Raw genomic sequence first — 20,473 nt, forward strand, 5'->3', positions numbered from 1 at the left:
TCCGCCTCTTTCTAGCCTCCAAAAATGCGTTTACGGATGAGATAAAACATAAATAGGGTTTAAAAATCCGAATTTCCAATTTTGCCCCTAAATAGAAAATAGGGTGGGGGTTGGTTCACCTAAACGGCTCAAACTTCTGGCTCATGGTTGGACCCCCAAACGAACTCCGATTTTGATGATTTTTGGCTCGTTGGAAAGGTCTTCCGACGATCTTTGATTTGATATCTTATTTGCGTCAATCGGATTCTCCATCACTGATCTACAGATATTCCAAAATTACCCTTTTTACACTATCGAGACTAATCTTCTCTCTTTACTTAAACTTTAAGAGAGTTTTTAAGTCATTATAAGGGTCATTTACCAACATTGGTTCAATTTCCAATCCTTCGGGCTCGAATTGAATGGTCCACAATTGTCGCCGAATCAAGGCCCAGGTTCTCGGTCTTAAAACCACGGGTTAAAGGGGTAGAAATCTGGGGGATTTCACATAACAACCCTTATTCTCATGATTTCTATGACTAAGCTTATTATTATTATTATTATTATTTTTGGATCGAGGTTCATCCAGGCTAGTTTGCGTGCACCACGATTACATTTATATATGCTGCCGAGTGGGTACGATCCCACGACCCTCCCCGGAGGAATGCGGGTCTTTAATCTTTACCGCTAAACTAACCCCTCATTGACTAAATTTAATTGTACGGAATTCCAACATACGTATCTTCAAATTTTCTAAGAATCTAACATGTTAATTATTAAATTTCATGCATAATTCCTACAATTAGAACATAGATCAACGAATTATAATCAAAATCAAGAAAGAAAAGCCTGCAATTTTACAATTTTCTTCTTCTTCTCTCTCTCTCCCCTTTCTCTTTTTGTTCTCCTAAATTTTCATCTTTTATATGATCTCAATTAATATAATATAATGTTGAGTAATTGTATTACAAATTCTACAAAACATAAAAAGTGAAATTGCAATACAATTGAAAGATGAAGATCCTTAGTCAATCCGGAGACAAGGTTGTTTCAAGTACTCTCCTCACATTTTTCTATCAATACATTTAGAGAGAAAGTCTATTTCTTAGCAATAATAAGGCAAATTAAAGGTAGACTCCTCTCCTAGACATATGGCAAAGGAGTTTGAGAGGAATCTAAACTTGATTGTATAGGCATTCTTCTCACCTTAGTTAGAGAGGATGTGAAAGGAAGATGGTATTATCGATTAAACCTCCTATTATATCTTGAATTTTCTTCTTCTTTTTTTAATTTTTTTTATCTAATTTTTTATTATTAGTTTATTATCTTTTTCGTTATAAAAGTCTCGTCCTTTCATTTGGCAGCCAAAGAGCACAAAACTAGATTACAAAGAGAAACCAACTATAGAGTGGATATATACAGGCCAATTTGTTATACACTACATTGACTAGCCTTCCTGCCTAGAGAATCGACAAGAACATTTGCCCGTTAGGGATACAAATAAAAGAACAAAAAAGAAAGGAAAAAAAAAAAAAACACACACACACACAACTAAGAAGATTACCCCAAAGTTTACTCTATCTTGTATGTTAATGCTTTATTTTTTTTTTTTGTATGTTAATGCTTACTTACGAGTCCAGATTGTCTCCCCAGACACGAAGTACCTTGTCCTCCCTCAACTATTGTTAACTATAAATTATAGGGACCCATAGGGTTAGGGTGATGAATTTTTTTAACATTTTATTATTTTTTTACTTGTGGTCTCACATAATTTATAATTTGTAATAGTAGGAAGAATACATTTTTTGGGTAGAAATCGAAGAATATGAGGGTATTATGATAAAATCAAACCCTTCGAGTCTCTGACCCGAAAAAAAAATAATGATAAAATCAAAGACACGCCGAAAGAAGCAAGTAGAATAATTACAGGGGTGTGGCAAAGAAATCCAACCGAAATCTATAAGATAGGAAATGGCGAAATTCTCGGTTGGGGGAGATGATGAAGACAATGGCGAGGGACCGAGCAGCCCCGTTAGGAAAAAGCAGAGGAGAAATGAACGGCAACAGAAAGAAGGCAGCGAAGCAGCAGAAGAAGAAGAAGAAAGGGGAAGGGTAACTCATGGTAAGGAACCGGACAGACATGTAGAAGATGGCATCTCTATGACCCTTACCGACCCTGATGTGCTTGACTGCACCATCTGCTTGGAACCCTTGATGGCTCCAGTCTTTCAGGTTTCGTTCCGCTTTCCTATATTTTTTTTAACGAATAATTTCACCACAACTCTTCCTTTTGCGGGTTAATTCTTTTCATTTGATCCACATGAGTGTCTTTTCCGGAGAAGTTTTGCTTTAAATTTCTCTACCTTTTGTGCAATTTTTTCCTGTTAAACGTTTGAAAATTAGAATTGAAAATTGAGCTACATGGGATCTGAAGACTATTTCTCAAATGTAAAGGATCACTCTGAAGCCGCTGATGGAGAAATTGAGTTGCTTCTTGATCTTACAGCTTTGATTTTAACTGTTTGGAGTTTAGGGGCTGACCCACCATTAGAGCTTGACTTGGTTTCAGATAGAATAATGGATGTCTTTAGTAGGACTATTGGCTCTAGGGTTCCGGCCAAACCCAGCACTCCACTACCCTTCAAGCTCTACTATCCCTCAAATCATATTCTTCATCAACTATCTACAGTTAGGTTGGGAACTTGCAATTAACCACTTAATATTAGATTTTATAACTTTAAGGTAGTACAGTTCTTTCAAGTTAAGTGAATGTGGCAAAAATTCACAAAGTAAGTTTTCATTCTTTTCTAAGGGCATCTATTGCCCTTTGGCTACTTTTACTTCTGTTGGTATCCAAACATAGATCAACTTTTGACCTGATTAGCTTCTTACATTCCTCTGCGTCGTTATTTTAGAACTGGTTTTCCATTTGGAGAAGGGTTGATTTCACCTCTGATTCTGAAACAGATTTAATCCTTTTCAGAATCTCATTGTGGAATCCCTGCATCAATTATCCATCCATGTTAAAACTTAATAGCACTTTATGACCTTGGCTTCCTATAGGTCTGTCATAGGACTCATCTACCTACTGGTAAAAATTCCGGAGGATTTTCGTAGGATTCTCTGGTATCTCACGGACTTCAGGGCTAAAGCTAGTTTCTTTATGGTGAATTCACATCTTTGTGTGTCAGCTACTCTTTATTTTCTATTCTATTTTGGATGGAAAACCTGATGACAGAAATAAGGAACCAGTAATCATGCCCTTCTTAAGAAATGTTAACTTGTTTTTATGTGGATAAGTTAGGAAGTGTATTTTCTGAATATTATATCCATCAATGATCTGATAGCCTTGCAGCAAACTGCAACTGTACGTATGGAAAGTATTATCTTAAAATATTTCAAATAGTTCATGCTTCAATAAGACAATAGATGGAAAAAACCTTGATTGCAAATTTCATTTTGGAAATAGTATGAATGATTATATTAATTATATGCCTGTACCCTAGTCCAAGCATTATAGTTTAGTATACTACAAAATATGCTTTACAATGGGAAGCCTGATGCCACTTTGTATACTAAATATATGGTGACTGAACTCAGTGTGACAATGGACACATTGCATGCTCTACATGCTGCAACAAGATGGCGAACAAATGTCCGTCTTGTTCTTGGCCGATTGGGTACAGCCGCTGCCTGGCCATTGAGAAAGTGATTGAATCAATCAAAGTATCCTGCCAAAATGCACAATATGGCTGCAAAAAAAGAGTTTCCTATGCTCTAAAACTAAACCATGAGGAGACATGTATCTATGCACCATGTGCATGCCCTCTTTCAGACTGCACATTCTCTGGGTCATCTGAACAACTTTCACAGCACTTCAATTGCAAACATTGGGCTTCTTCTAGACGTTTCCGTTACAACTGTCCTTTCCCTATTTCTTTAGACAAAAGTGAGCGGTTCCTTGTTTTCCAAAACGAAGAGGATGGTCTTCTTTTTATCCTCAATAACCGCTTGGAAACTCTTGGGAATGCAATTTCAGTAAATTGCATTGGAACCAACTTTTCAAAGGGAGGGTTCTTTTATGATCTTATTTCAAGAAGAGGAAGCAGGTATGTTAAGTTACAGTCCTACACACAGTTTTCTAAAGGGCAGGCTGAGGTTTCTCCCATGGATTTTCTACTCATTCCCAAGGGCTTTGATGGCTGTCATGTCCAGCTCAAGTTGGAGGTTTGTATCTGGAGTTCTAGAGAATTTGAATGAGCCATCACTTGCTCTGCTAACATTTAAGAACATATTGTATATCGATGTAAAATTGCTATTGTCTATGCTTAGTTTGTGGTAGCATGTGTAATAAATACCCTGTAGAATATTGTATAGAACAGCCTTATGTCTCTGTAATTAATGATGTTTTACTGTAAAAATTCTTAATTGTTAAAAAATAAACTCGAAACATACTTCTGTTGCAACTGCTTGTCATCCTTTGTTCCGCTGAACTAGTGATCCCCTGTTTAAATTGACAACTGCTCCCCCATCCCATCTTTCTTATCCTGTAAGAATCTCGAATGGTGATTTTTCAAGGTGTGTAATCTCATTCTTTTGTCTGAAAAGGTAAAATAGAATGCTTGAGACTTCCTTTACATGGGTTACACCCGCAGCATCTGCTAATTGTATTTGTTACCGACCAGGATCTATTCCGGCTCTCTGTGCCCCTGAATACAGTCATGCAGTGGATTTGGATATCAGAATCAGATCTTTACATAATTGGAAAACCAAATTTTGACTTGTCTATTTGAAAAACTAGGTCACTTGGTTTTTTTTAAACCTAGGCAAATGTGTTTATGTTTTTTCTGAATTTGGATGTAACAATCCGATTTTACGAAAAGAAACTCACATATGAATTCACTCTGTGTTTGCATCATTGGACAAGAGAAAGGAGCGGGCGAGTCAAGGGTTTCTTATTATTCAGAATATTGTTTTACTACTTAATTATCAATTAAATTCATGGAGTATGTCTTAATATGAGGAAAAGCGATTTTTTTTTCCTTTTTTAATAAAGGGACTTAATAGGAGATGTGGATATTAATATGCCTCAGCAAGAGTTGAATTCACGACCTCTTTATTTTTTTGTTGGAAGCTTAGGTTGCACGCACCTTGATTACATCATCAGGGGAACGTTGTCTGCAAAGATCGAACCCATGACCTCTCCATTGAGAAGTATGGATCTCTCCCACTCTATCAATCCTGCATTAGCAGGACCTCTTCACTAAGAGGTGGTGAAACCGGCAAAAAAAAAAAAAAAATAATAAAATATATATATATATATATATATTATTATATATTTTTGATAATAAAAAATTTTATATATTAACAATGAGAATATTACATAATAGGCAGAGAGCTATGCCCCTGCCCCAAGGAAATTCAAGTTGTATTATCGAATTCTTCTATTTCATGATTTGCATCATTACTAACCACAGGAGAAGGCTCCATATTGCTTGGATGAGGAACTGATACTATTGTTTGCATATCTACATCTCCCACAAAGTTGGAGAAGACAATTTATATTAGGATTGACATCCGAAACATGAATTGTTTCTCGAATCCCTCTTACCTACCTCAAAACACTCCATAAAGAATATACGCAATTCAATTGTTGGATTGTCAAAATCTTGCTTTAACAAAAGCAAACTATTCCTTTAGAGTCTTCCCATTAAATTGTGTTGTATTCAATCGCAACACAGAGGTACTCCACACTTTCTTAGCATGAGGGCAATGAAAGAGGGCAAGGTAAATGGATCTTCAGGACTAAACATGATGGACAGATGGCAAAGAGCTATATTCCTGTTAAACAAATTTCACACACAAACACACAAAAAACCGAATTAACCCATTAATCCTAAATACCAATGTATCAAGATTACCCTGGACCAAGAAAAAAAGCCAAAACGGCGAAACAAATTACCAAGCCGATAAAGCGAAAAGAAGACCCCCACGCCGGCATGGTGCATACAAAACGAACGAAGAAGGCAAGCGCCCAGAAAGATGCATTCGCACTGATGCTTCGACGATTGTTGTTCAATGGAGGTCTCTCCTCTCTCAACCCTACACAAAAGAAGAAGCAGCGCCATGGATTCTCCTAAGTACTGCCCTCTCCACCCCCAATTCACCATAATGGTCCCAACGGCTACCCAGGTCCTGCATCAGGCGACGCCCCCAAGCGCTGCAGCCCCGGCCATGTTCAGGTACGGATCACCCACCTGTGGCCCAGCAACAGCCCCCGCAACCGCGAGGACCGGACAACAAGAGGAAGACAACAAGCACGGGCATGGGTTTCAAAGGCCGGAACATTACAGGCATAAAATGAAGTCGGAACCTGAGCAGCACCAGAGAAGATACGCACGGAGAAACAAGCACCACACCAGGGGCGGAGCCAGGATTGAAAATGGAGGGGGCGAATGATATGGGCCAATGTAGGACCCACTGAGGTCCCATCTCAGAATATATTATTATATTAATGATAGCTCCATTAAAATTAGATAAATTAATAGAAAATCGATAGTGTGAGAGAGATAAAGGAATAATGAGAAAGAGAGTGAATACTGGAGAAGATTTAGGAAAATTCCAAAGTTGCTAACACCAAATTGTGAGACGGTGAGAAAAAAAAGAAAAAAGGAATAAAAGAGGAGATTCATGAGATAATAAATAGAAATTAAAATAAAGAGAAAATAAGGAGAAACAGGGATCGTGAGTTAGTAATAGAATTAACAATCCTAAAACAGGGATTAATGATAACCATAGACAGAGATTATGAATGACAGACCCATCACTATCTAAAGTTATTAAGGAGGGGGGCCAAATAGTGGATTTCACATTTAAAGATAGAGAAATAAGGAAAAAAACAAGGATACTACAACAAAAAACCGGGGGCCAGGCCCCTCCGCCCAACGGGCTCCGCCACGACCACACAATGGTAGGGAAGAGTGGGAATTGAACGAGCGAAACACCCCAGATATCTCAAAGGAAGCCCGCCCGGGTCAATCTCTATGGTTCCATCTCTATAAGTACGCTGAGCCACTGAAGTGAAAAATACCGAAATAAGCTCCAAGATTCTATCCAGAAAAAATGTTCGAGATGATTGATTAACAGAGAAGAGTGAACGATGATATCAACAAGGGCAAAGGTTGCAGCAATGACACAGCCGCTCGAAGAGAGAGGAGAAAGGGCGCCCACCAGGGCACAGCGGCATAAAGAGGTTCCAAATACCTATTACACCAAAGACGAGAGGTTCCAAAACCATGACACCGAAAGAGCTGGAGAGGAATAAATCTATAAGTATTTTGGTTATAGACAACGACCTACCAAACATTTGAGTGTGGTTTTTTTGGTGTGTGAAATTTTATTTGCCACTTAAGGATCTTCCTCCATCAATCGTTCCTGATTAATCATAATATATGTTGTAAGCAAATAAGTGCCATTATTCACCCACTATGTGGATAATGGCATTTATTCGCTTACAACATATATTATGAATGTAGATTGATGTGCCTTTTTGATCTCCTCATGTTTCAATTGGGTGCTTTCCTTGAGTGATATGCTTTTCCCTCCCTGTTTCTAGAGACTCTGTCTATGTTTCGCTCCCCTCTTTGGCACTTTGGTTATCATGGCATTGACTTTAGGCTCGTCAACCCCTTCTCAAAGATTCTCTTCTTTGAATTTTTATACCCTTCTTTATTTTCCTTATTCAGAGTCTTAAAATAATGATTACAAATAGAAGATTGGGCTTGGTCAAGTGGTTACAGGGTTGAGGCTGTTAACAGCCTCTGTGAAATTGCAGGGTTAAGGCTGCATGCATTATAATCCTCCACAGACCCCGCAGTACTGTGTGCACTCTTTTTATAAGAGTGATTACATGTCCTCCAATGTTCTTTATATTGCTTGACAGCCTCTCCACATGTCTAGACTTTGAGGAAGTTCAATGGCTTTATAGGGAGAGTGAAGAGTTTTGGGGAAATGTGATTATCAATGAGACACTAGCCCTTTATGTATAATAACGAGATACACAACAACAATAGTGCCTCTAGGGCAAAACCAAATAAAGCCCAAGTGGGATTCTACCCTTTTATCCATAGTAGAATACTCCCCCTCAAGTTGGTTCATAAATATCATACATGCTCAACGTGCATGCAAAAGAATGCAAAACCTCACCGCTAGCTGGCTGATCAGTGGACTTAAAATAAACAGAATACTGATTAGACCTTGTTCAAGTTCTTTGATGTGATGACAGTCAATCTCCATGTGTTTCTTCTGATCATGCAAACAGAATAATGATAATGCTAAAGCATCATAGGAAGTTGGACAGAGGCACTGAGATCTTGAAGCAAACCTTAAAGCCATATCAATGGACATGCATCCTCGGCCAGAAAACGAAATTCAGCTTTACCACTTGATCTAGCAACCATATCCTGCTTCTTGCTTGTGCCAAGATACCAGATTCCAACCAACATAAGTACGGTAACCTGAAGTTGATCTTCTATCATCAGGAGATAGCATAATATCCTGTTTCTTGCTTTACCACTTGTTCTAGCAACCATATCCAGTTTCTTGGTTGTGCCAAGATACCAGATTCCAACCAACATAAGTACAATAACCTGAAGTTGATCTTCTATCATCAGGAGATAGCTCAATATTATCTTTAAATTCTTAAGTATGCATATGATAACAAGGAGAAAAGAGGACTCTTTTTCTGGAGCAGACTAAAGTATTTCAAAATACAAAATATTGGCTCTATATGACTATATGAGTATAGTAAGGATCATGCATATGCTGACTAACCTTTCAAGCCATACTAACTGCATAGGTTATGTTGGTGATATGGGAGACTGAAATTAACTTGCCAACCAATCTTTTGGCATCTTCCCTTGTCAACTGGTCATTCCTTACTTTTGGGATGGCCATTAGCCTCATGTGGTCTATCCGCCGGCTTGCACCCAAGCATCCTAATCTCTGGTTATAAATCAAGGATATATCACAAGGACCTAATAGCCATATTACAACAGAGAGTTTCAACTCTAATTGTTGTTTAACGTCGCCTGCCATCCTGCTTCTCTTAGGTGTCCTGTGTATTTATTTCTATGCAATTAAGTCCTTGGTGTTTTGCGCCTGGGTTTTGCTCACAAAGAGCATCACTGCTTTGTAAATATCATGCAGGAAACATTCTTGTCCAATTTGAGAGCTTTGCAGCCACACCTTTGTGTTACAGCAGCATATGGGAACATCTTACCTATCAAGTTTCTGAATATTCCAACATTGGGTGAGTTGAAAAGTTGAGCTTCTTGTTTAACCTTTTACACTATTTCTATGAACTGCAATGCTTATTTAAGGCAAAACTTGTTTAATTTGTATTTGTGTGCTGCAGAATATTTGAATCTGTCCCAGAATTGGTGTTTTAGCTGTTGATGCCCTAATCCTGTTTTTAGAGGATTGTATGCAGTGGGTTGACCGAAATTAGATGGGCCTTGGCGGCTGCACTCCTGATTCTTGAAATGCTGGTTGAAATGAGTTCAGGTGTTCTTTGAGTTTGATGCAGTTCGAGTTAGCCAAATTATGGTTACTGAAGTCTTAAAACAATAAATCCATTCAACCTTGCAGGTTTTCTTTCTGCATATCTTGACGTGACAGTTTATTAAAGGTGCTTCACATGCATCTATATTGGGGCTTGAGTTTATATGGGATTCACAAGAACTCCAAGAAGTTGGTGGTTGAAGAAACATTAAAACTCAGTCTTCCCAAAGTTGTTGCTTTTACTTTGCACCTAACCATACTCTCTGCTATTCTTTGTATCATCAAGATAAATAGATGGTATTATCAGCCTACACCGCTGTAATGACGTGAAAAAAACTCAGACAATCATGCATGAAATGCAGTGACTTTTTTGTGGTTCAACACAGATGCTTACAATCCACTAGAGAGCCACAAATTTTTACAACCAGTAACCACTATACTACAAAATTTTCTACTAACAAGAAAAAAAAAATCTCTCTCCACCTTACTGTCTAGTGATCTTGAGGGTATCTTCTAAGAGAAATAATTATGTGCTGTACAAACCCTGAATCCCGAGCATACAATTTCACCCTTGAATGTGTATTGGGCTCAGAAGGGACTTGGTAAAACATATACAAGTGTAATAATTACTACACAGTCTCTACATAATACAAGAAACAAACCCCACAACCACAACCAACGTGGTCTATCAATAGGCTTCATGGGCAGTGCAATATTTTGAAGGAGTTAACTGCTTAACCTATAGAAGCTAGGCAAGAAAGTTGCTACCAGATCTTAGGGTTCAAGCTAGAAATGTAATTTGAAGTTGAAAAAGGTTGATGGGCTATGAAATCATACGTGAGCCATCAAATGAGAGAATCAATTTGATTAACAATCTATTGTCATTTCTATCATTCTGATTTTTAAATACTTCTAAACTCTTGAAACACCTTCCTGATGTATTTTATTGAGGAGAGGCTGATCTGTACTTCAGTACTTGATATGAATTTGTCAGCGATATTTTTCATATTTCATCTGCATGGATAAACTGGTGTATTAGTGGGATCAAGACACTTTAGAACTAGCATATTTCACTAACCAAATAGTAAATAATGAGGAGAATTAGGCTACTGGCATGAATGGAAAAAGTTGATGAGTTCTCAAATTGTAGTCTCACGAAAGCCTTTGGAATTAGTGTTGGGATTTGTTTTCGTCTATATCATTTAATAATCTTCTTTTTCATTATTGATTTACCACATTTTTTATTTTGATTTTTTATGATTGGTTCGTTTATTATCTTTAGGGATGTTTACTGGTCTCAGCCTGATATTAATTTTCTTGTTGTTTATCTGGATCCTGTATATTTTTATTTTTGATATCCTCTATCATGAAGCAACTAACGTGGGAAACATTGATGCAGACAAGTCACCTGAAGGGCTTATTCTATTTAAATAAGCTATGGGTTGGGATTCAGGCTTCAGCTCCAGGGGTTGGGACTCTGGTTCCATCTGTTTAGTTTGTGATTGATCAAAGTAGGAATTCAGGATTTAATTCATTAATTTAGTTAAGAGTCCTGTTTTGAGTCTATTTCATTTACTATGTCAGTTTCCTAGTCAATTTAACCTTATGCCTTACCATTTAGTGTCCATCTTTGAATCTTTTATGTATTTTTGTGGGGGAGGTCCTTTACACGAATTTGATTAGTGAGACTGTGAAACATGGTTTTGTTCATTGTGCTGTAAGAGTATGGTGAGAGACCAAAACAGGGTAAGAGAACATTCATGAAAGACCCTAAAGAGAGTGGGATATTTGACCCAACCCAACCCTTCTCTGTTTTTCATTTCTTTAGTTTATCCGTAGAAGTATCTTATCTTGTTCAAAATTCGTTGTTTCAGGTACAGTCAATATACACCCGAGTCTGCTGCCTCTCTACCGTGGAGCTGCTCCTGTTCAAAGAGCATTGCAGGTTTTCTTTATCCTCTTAAGATTTCTATGAAGATGTGTTCATTCCAAATGCTTACTTATGCAAACCTTCTGTTAACAATGTAAATAATTGCCTCTAATTTCTGAGCTAGGATGGTGTTAAAGAAACAGGAGTATCACTTGCATTCACAGTTCGTGCCCTGGATGCAGGACCAGTTATTGCCTCAGAAAAACTAGAAGTCAATGATCATATAAAGGTACTGCACGTAATCCATGTTTTAAATTAATGTCAGCACAACATTATCAGATGTCAGATGACTAAGACATGTTAGTCATTTTCTATGAAGTATATTTAAGAGTTTACTTGAGTCGCTTGATAACCAAAATGCTCAGCTTGTTCTCCTTTTCAATGCCATGCCTGAACTTTCGTCTCGGAAGCTCTAATTGTAATTTTCAGAGCTAAGGTTGGAGGCATTGACCTTCTGTTCCCCTGTTTAGACAATTGAAGTCTTCTTAAATTCTCACAGGTTTCTAATTTTTTTCTTCTTTTTACTTTGGGAAAAGTGCAAATACGAGAAAAGTGGCTGAGCTATGTTCAGAACTACAAGAAAAATATGGCACTTGATAGGGGCTTGAGGGACTGTTCTGCCTATAAGTTTGTGATTTCCTTAAATTTAGATTCATTCTCCAATTTCTCAAGCACCATCCTGAAACTGGCATATTTTAAAAACAAAGTTTAGATTTTTAAAGTCTTCATTGAAATCTCTCAAAATTGACAATCTACTTTACCCCACTAAGTTTTGGTGAACAGACTTGGGGACTTAATGCCAAGTTTATTCAGATGAACATTGAGTAAATAAATCTATGGATCATGAACAGAAATTTCTTTTATCTCACTTTTCATCAATTAAAGGTACCAAAGACTGGCTAGATTGAACCACTGTACAGCATGGTGGTTCCAGCACCTCTCTCTTGGTCAAATCTGATCTTGTTTAGGGGTGGCAACAGGTTGGGTAGTGTCAATTAGTAGCCTCCTTACCCTTTAAGGCTGTAGGTCTTTTACACGTGCTCTCCCTCAGCATCTGCTGTTAGTATTGTGAAAATTCGGAGAATTTGATGGGAAAATAGATGTGATAGGTAAAACATCATGAACGGTATAGAGTGTGTCAGATTTTGGGCTGGGGAAGGGGGATTTTAAATGGCTGTTGACTTATGGGCTTGTAGCGTGCGGATTATCAATTCTTGGGTAAGTATGGGTATGGGGCAATGGTTTCTTAAAGTACGTACAACTCTCCTTGGTTAAAGGGGGAAGGTGAGAACCCCTATTACCCTTAAGCACCTCATTTCCTTGTAAGGAGTAAAATACTTCCCCTTAACCTCCATACTTGGGTAGGGTAAGGTAGGTGAAAGTATACCTGTGGCTAGTTGGTTTCTTGTTGTCTGTAAATGAATAATATCTGTCCTCTCACTATTGATGCAGTACAGATCTTAAGCCATTATGCAATGTGTGCGTATGTAAAGTATGCTTTCAATGTCCTCATGTATGCTTTATATGACTTGAACTGCTGGATCTGAAGGCCTGAAATAATATACATAGAAGTAAACCATATATACCCATGGTTCAGTCAAAGATATTTTGCTATGTAGAGAAAATGAATGAATTTGGTAGTATTCTTTTTCATTTTTCTCTAACTCTAGCAATTAGCTTCGTCATCTGAATGCAGAATGTTTTTGTTGTTTCCTTCCTTTTTTAGCTTCAGTTTCAGCATTGCTTATAATTGCTTCATTTGATTTGAGTGTACAGATGTTTCTGATATGAAATATTGGTTCTTATCTATATTTTCATATTCAATGTATTTGGATGCTTGACATGCAGGCACCAGAGTTACTTGAATTGTTTTTTAATGAAGGTCTGCATTTTAATTATTCTATTTGTCAATATAGAAGTAACCTATATAGTGTATTCTTCTTTCTATATCCTTGTTTATGCAATAATGCTGTAAAATTCTTATTTTCCTGGAGGAATTGCAAAAAGTAAAGAATATTAATGTGCTTGTTGTATTCTTTTATTTTTTATATGCATAACCATGTCCTTACTTCAGTGAATCATTACTAATTCGAAATTAAAATGACCTTTTCACTGTTGCAGATTTCATCAGTTCGTTATTAGATACAAGTCATTGACAACCTGCTACTTTTTCTGTATTAATCAAGCACATTCTTTCTATCCATTTATGCTAGCGGTTCTTCAATAGCATTTCCCTCTTTTTAGAGTTTGACAAATTTTGCATGGATTCTCTTTCCCTTTTCTCATAGGAAAATGCCTCAAGCAAAGGGTTAAAGTATCCCACGATACCATAGGATGCTAGCCAATACGTATCCATATTTAACCAAACCGATATGATACATCTTGATACGTATTTCCATTGAATTATACTAAAATACATTAGCTAGAACGATACAATACACGACACAGGATGATACATCTCATAGGCACCTCTTTGTGTCTACCAGTATACACACTTTTGAGTATCTAGTTTGGAATAATGATGTAATCAAACTTCATTTAAAGGTTGCTACATCATCAATGTGGAATGACTTCACGAACTTTAATACTCTACAATCCTACCAAATTATCTGAAATATATAAATTGCCATGAATGCTAACTATGGCTAGATGAAATTCGAACAATTAAAAAAATATAGAATTGGATTAAGATTTACCTAGATGGTCTTTAACCCCATTTACCCCTCAAAATTGAATGTTCCATCTATATTTCATTCCCCTTGTAAGGTTGTCTAGATCTCACATTGACCAAAGTGATGACTTCTTGTACCATAATATAATTTAGAACGACTTTTCTTATCCTAACTTGTTTCCTTGTACCATCAAAGAGTGAGTTAGTGGCTATCATTGTTGTTGCTTTATTTATCAGAAAACAAACTTAAAGAGGTTATCTTTAAGTTAAGCAAATGATATCCAACATAAGATCTTTCATCAACTCTTTGCGTCATCTCCCGTTGAGGTTGGAGCATATAATTTTGATTCCATAAAGCTCAGAGCAATACAAGTCTATCTATCAGATTTCCATTCAACAGCTGTTTGACCTAGTGTAAAAATATAATTACTAGTAGATTTGTTGTTTCCATATCTAAGCAACAAGATGCATCAAAATTATCTTTCCAAAATGGAAGGATGTCCAGCTCAAAAAAGGGCATAGTTTTATATACCTCTATGGTATCTCATCAGCCTTGTGAGGTAGCCTAGTGCTCTTTATTAGGATTATTAGTGACTCAACATTGCATGCTTATTGTGTAGGCTATGTTTGGCTTAAAGCAGTTTATTGTATACAAAAGACTTCCAATCAGTTTAGAATGATCCAATTGATTCACAGCTTCACCGTTGTGCAATTTGAGCTTTTCTATAACCATATGGTGTGTCAGCCGGAATATTTCACTGTGTCACCATCTAGAAAATAGTTTCTCAATATAACAAGATTAGTTAAAGGTAATCCTTTATCCAGTGAAATTTACTTTAATACCAAGAATGGTGTTTACAACACCAAGATTCTTTATGTTAGATTCTTTTGCTAAAGTTTCTTTAACGTCACTCACTATGGAATATCAAAACCAAGAGTCAACATGTCATCTACAATCTACATACAAATAGATTATTACAACCTTAGTTGACACAAATATTTATAATGAAGGCACTTATCTGAGTTACTGTTTGAAAACCAAAGCTCTTTACTATTTTTTCAAAATTTTTATGCCATATTCAGGTGCTTGTTCAAGATCATTAAGAGACTAGATTAAATATGTTTCTTGACATACCCTTCAGGTTCGTTCATGTAGATATCATTTGTTAGATCTCCATTAATAAAGAATCATTGTTTACATCCATTTTTTGATGCACAACATAGTGGCATAGTGCTCAATAGATGCCAAAGCAATAAGAATTCTAATAATGACTAGGTCATAGACCAATGAAAATGTGTAAAAAATAATCCATTCTACTAACTTGAGTATAGCCCTTAGCTACTGATCATGCTTTATATTGGGTTGTAGATTAAGATTTAGTTTCTTATTCAAAAACTATTTACAACCTATACTCTTAGCCCCTTTAAGCAAATCAACTAGGGTCCATGTGTTATTTTGTAGCAAAAGAGTGCATTCTAGCAGCAGTTGCCTTTGCCACTAGCAAAGAGTCCTTAGATCTCATTGCTACCTTACAGGTAGATTAATCATATTTTAAATGTTAGGTCACATAATCCTCTCCAAAAATCTTGGGTATTCTATCTCTTTTGGATGTTTGCCTAGGTTCTGATTCAAGAATGATATTAGGATTAGTGTAAAAAATGATTGGTTTAAATTCCACAATTCTCTATAACCATTTCTTGTAGTCTTGGTAAAGTCATATCTTGATCTTTAAGCTGATGATTGATTCTTATTGTTAATTATTTAGGATCTAAACTTTTGATACATGAAACTGCCCTCGATATTTTGATGGATCTGCAGTAGTGAAAGCCCAACCCCAGGACGACTCTAAGGCTTCTTTGGCTCCTAAGGTATCCCATGTCTCTTCTTATACAAGTTGTTGGTATATTACACGGCTCAGGGATCGAGAGGGTTTGGGTTAAATTGGTACTAGCACCTGTTCATTTTTATTTCACGTTTCCTTTATAATTCCTGTTCTTTGCAAGTTCACACCAGAGTTGCTTTCATATGTCGTTCATGGTTAGGTTGGGGAGGCCTAGAGCTGGTATTGTGTCAATGAATTTGTGCTCAGGATTCTCCACTTCCATTTTACTTGATTGTAAAATTTTGCTATATTCTTTCATGACACATTTACCACACAGAGTTACTTTGCCATAACAACTAAAGCAAGAAGATGAGAATGTTCTTTTTGGATTTCATGACTACTTTTTTCTTTGAGGGAAAAAGCTTGGTGTTCTATGGCAGCAGCCCCCATAATTTAGAGGTCCATGTCATCTAGGGTCCATGAGATTTTCAAGTATCCACAATGATCTGCTGACTTGAGTATTCTCATGAGAAGGATGCCAGATTCTCATTAAGAAATTTTTGGATGTCAATTAAATAATAGCATTTGCTTAGATTGATTAGTGTTTAGCAGTTTATGCATTTGGGCCTATCTGAAGATTGAAAGAAACTCAGTGATTAATATTCTTTTTACCGATTTGTTGGAGATTGAATGTTGTATGATTGAAGATTGCATTTTTATTTAGGATGGTGCCATTATGTTCACTTCTTATCGAAATTCATCATGGGCCATATGATGCGGCTAAGAATATGTTTGAATAAACTTGTTTCCTGAATATGCAAGCAACTGTATTTTTATAGATAAATGTCAGTTTTTTCCTATGCCCTTGTTGAAGTCTACCTCTTCAATGTTCTAAGGGTGGCGACTGTCGTGCTGCCTACCAGCAGTACTGCAACACAGTATTTCCATTGCTTGATTGCAAGAACTATTTTATCTCCTCAGCCTTTTGGAAATAAAATGAAAAAGAGAAAACCTTTCGAAACGAAACTTGGACACATTTCCAGAGGCGTATCGCGAGATATTGAATGTCTCGCGATATTTTGATATCCAGCGGAAATTTACTTATTTTGATTTTGCCTAGGCATTTTGTTCCACGAAGGCTAGAGTTCACATAATTTGGCAAAATTTTGCAAAGTTTTGTTCCATACTGACAACTACTGAAGCACCAAACGACATGTCCACTAGCTGTAAATAATAGGAGTTGCATCATCTAAATAGCCAGATGATTCTCATTTGTTATCCCTGGTTTGATCATATATGATGAGGTCAGAACATGGCCGCTGTAGTCTTGAATATACCAACTGCATTTGCAATGTTTTGTTCTTATTTGATATTCCACATCTTCATTATTAGCATCTAAAAAATATCCATCTAATACAACTGTGCACCCGTAATTGCCTTGATGAAGAGAACCTAGAAGAAAGGAAATAGCAGCCTTTCTGTCTGTCCAATCTTTTACTAATCATGTTTTAACCATTTTAATAGTTTGTAGTCTGCATAAATACAATTATCACCTCCATATGTTTATATAATATTAATGGCAGGAAATATTGGCCTGCAAAGCTGATCTTGTATTTAAGGTCAACTAGATCAGTGAGGAGATTGGTAATGGGATGAAGCCAAATTTATGGCTGACTTGTTTGCACACCAGATGCGTAGGCCTTTTTTAACTGTGGTTGGCTGGAGAATCTTGCGGGCAACACTAGTCTTTTCTTGTGATAGACACGACATGACCCAAAAGCAAGTGTTCTCTTTTGCAGCTTACACCTGAGGAGTCATGGTTATGCTTCAATGAAGATGCATTAGTTCTACACAACAAGGTGGGATCTCTTCTTATTTTGATTTGGACATACTCACTAAAAATCACCTTTATAGGTTCAGGCATTTGCAGGTTGGCCTGGTACTCGAGCCAAAGTTTGCTCTTTTGACAGCAGCAATGGTCAGCATAGTATCCTAGAGCTTAAAATTATTACTACAAGAGTTGGCAACAGGAGCTGTATTCAGGATGGTGATGAGGATGGTGTGAATTTCGTTGGAGGTGCATTGGTTTTTCCAAGTGGTGGCAAATCTTCTCTTGAGGTAAGAGTTATCTTCTGTTAGTATTGTTGAAGGTAACACCTGATCTAAAACACTTGGAGATGGGGGGGGGGGGGGGGGAGTAAAAGGCAAGTTGTCACCAATAATGAGGACAAGGCTGCCTAGGAGACCTAGTCAATCAAGGCATCTTGACTCTGAGGAGACCTAGTTAATCAAGGACTTGTAGGAATGGGTCAGGGGCCAACTTTTAATCCTGGATGTCAACCTGCTGAATGTAACAATAAAAAAAGAAGAATGTGTTGTGGTATGAGCAATTAGGGAAACGGTTGCTAGATCCTTTTCATGGCTCCTGATTCTGGCACTGTGGTGACCTAATTAGGTGTTGGAACTTCAGCTTCCAGGGAAGAAAGTCGTGAGTGCAACTGCATTTTGGAATGGTTTGCGAGGCAGAAAACTGAAGAAATGGCGGTAGAAGTCTCCTTATCTGACAGCATTTGGATTGCTGGGGGTTCCTACCATACCCCCAAGAGGCAGGTACCTGAATTAGGGTTTAGGGTCATTTATACAAGCTTGTCAATCCAATATTGGATAGATTGGGTTGTCGAGTTGTTGACACTTCAAATTTTGTTACCCACCTCAACTTTATGACTTACCATGTTTTGGATTTTTTCCATTGTTAAGCACCGAGTCATCAGACTAATGTCAGCTGATTTGGCCATTCCAACTGTTGGATGGATGGCTGTCGTGGTGGAGGTGGTGGCCTCTTGTTGTATTTCAGTCCAAACACAATAATACCACTTGCACATTTTGTATCTCATAGGCCAAACTCCATAGTCGGTAATTTCTCGCACCATAGGTATGAATCTTTCAGCTACTATTTTTAGCTATCTATGTGTTAACCAAGTTGAATTTATCTTCCCATATGGTGCAATGCTTTTAGAATCTAACTAGTGAGATTAGTTAGAAGTATACTGATGGCCTGTTTGGAGAGTTTCTTCTCTATGCTTCCAGTGTAGAACTACCATGAATCTAGATTAGCTAACTTGCTATTTATGGGAGAAATTTCTTGACTTCAAGAATCAAGGAATCCAGATTAGAGTTGCCCTAACAATTGGTTCTTTATTTTTGATTTCCACGATAATCTCAGGCTATGGCATGGTTCAGGTAATTGGTGTCGGATCAGCTGTGTGGTCTAATTTGTATTCATACCTGCTGAGCCCATTGCTAGTACAATGGCGATTTGTCAATAGAATTTAAATACAGTGACAATGTTAGGAAAATTTCACATAAGATTGCTCTAGTCCTAGAAATAGTATACAGGGCGGGAAATCTAATGAGTTCTCTCCGAAATTTTGAGACTCCCATTTGTAGCTTCCATCATGTGTCTCTGTTATTTCTCTACTACTGTGTAGGTAGGAATTTCTGGGTATTCAAGCCCACCAACTTACAGGGGAAGATTAGTGATGAAATTGGAGAGTGAATTCTCCACCAAATGTCTCTTGCTCTATTCCAAACACTATAACAGTCATGGACAACCCCACTGGCCTAACTTAAAGGGTTTCCTTGACTTCCTGGATCATCTGCACTTCAAGGACTAGTTCCATAAAGCAGCTGAGTCTGGAATTTTTGAACTTACTTGCAATGGGTCTTACAAAACAAAAGTGAAACCTAAGGTTTTACATCATCATTCTGAGTTTAAATATCCATTTCAACCTTGGAGAGGCTCTTGGCTCCTCGGTAGGGTCAATCAAAGCATTCAATTACTTATTTAACCGAAACTCCTTATCAGGAATCCCAGTGAATGATCGTTGGTAAAATCCATCATGAAATACCTAACCACTTCCATTAACACCTATTGGAGGATATACTGTTCTGTTCTGCTCTTTTTCCAAGCTTAAAAAATGGCCCTCTTTAACCCAAATCGCTGCTCCAATAATATCTGTCTCAACCTACCCTGCTTCATTGTCCCTACACTTCACATGTATGGATGGTGTGCATGGGTCCACCCTTGCAGTTCAATCCAGTTCAGTTCAGTTCTAGTGCTCCATAATAAATGAATTCAACAATTCAGGCGTTGATGTGGCCCTTTGACTGAAATTTAATTCTTGCAAACCTGTTGGCTAGTGAAAGTTTTTGCACCACAAAAAGATTAAGGCCTACATTGAAGCTGCCATTGAAACTATTCCAGCTTTGAAGTTTGATGTGAAGGAGATCTAACTCAAAAAACCTTCTAGGCAGATCAATCTGTTCTTTCCTAATCAATATCAAACATGGAATTGATTTAGAATATCACTGGGTAAGAGTATGAACCAAATCGAGATTGAGTTGAACTGAAAAATGATGTAACCTTGTTGGCATGAATCTTGTTCTGAAAGATAACCTGGCCTAACTCTTTCACAATCCTTCTTATAGCCAACAGTACAAAAAGTTGAA

The 20,473-nt window shown here is 37.3% G+C and overlaps 1 protein-coding gene and 1 pseudogene across 2 annotated transcripts; both read left to right on the top strand.

The window, feature by feature from the left end:
• Window positions 1–1,860: 1,860 nt before the first annotated feature.
• LOC149015444 (E3 ubiquitin-protein ligase SINA-like 10) lies at window positions 1,861–5,257 on the top strand. The gene is made up of 2 exons (XM_089154927.1): window positions 1,861–2,211; window positions 3,580–5,257. Exons 1-2 carry the CDS (start codon window positions 1,951–1,953, stop codon window positions 4,237–4,239), a joined length of 921 nt encoding a protein of 306 aa, XP_089011053.1. The 5' UTR covers window positions 1,861–1,950; the 3' UTR covers window positions 4,240–5,257.
• Window positions 5,258–7,449: 2,192 nt separating this feature from the next.
• LOC149015445 (uncharacterized) lies at window positions 7,450–19,278 on the top strand (annotated as a pseudogene). Its single transcript, XR_016173392.1, has 8 exons — window positions 7,450–9,289; window positions 11,415–11,485; window positions 11,595–11,699; window positions 13,319–13,352; window positions 15,908–16,010; window positions 17,764–17,823; window positions 17,879–18,082; window positions 18,420–19,278. The product of XR_016173392.1 is annotated as an uncharacterized LOC149015445 (transcript).
• Window positions 19,279–20,473: the final 1,195 nt, after the last annotated feature.

The sequence above is a fragment of the Hakea prostrata genome, chromosome 5 (assembly GCF_041222555.1).
Source record: "Hakea prostrata isolate BN-2017 chromosome 5, UWA_Hpros_2, whole genome shotgun sequence".
In the NCBI taxonomy this organism is placed as follows: Eukaryota; Viridiplantae; Streptophyta; class Magnoliopsida; order Proteales; family Proteaceae; genus Hakea; species Hakea prostrata.

Excerpts from the sequence above, each read along its gene's own strand:
- LOC149015444 (XM_089154927.1), top strand. The coding sequence starts at position 1,951 with ATGGCGAAATTCTCGGTTGGGGGAGATGATGAAGACAATGGCGAGGGA. Across the intron at positions 2,212-3,579 it reads TGATGGCTCCAGTCTTTCAG|TGTGACAATGGACACATTGC; the intron begins GTTTCGTTCCGC and ends GACTGAACTCAG.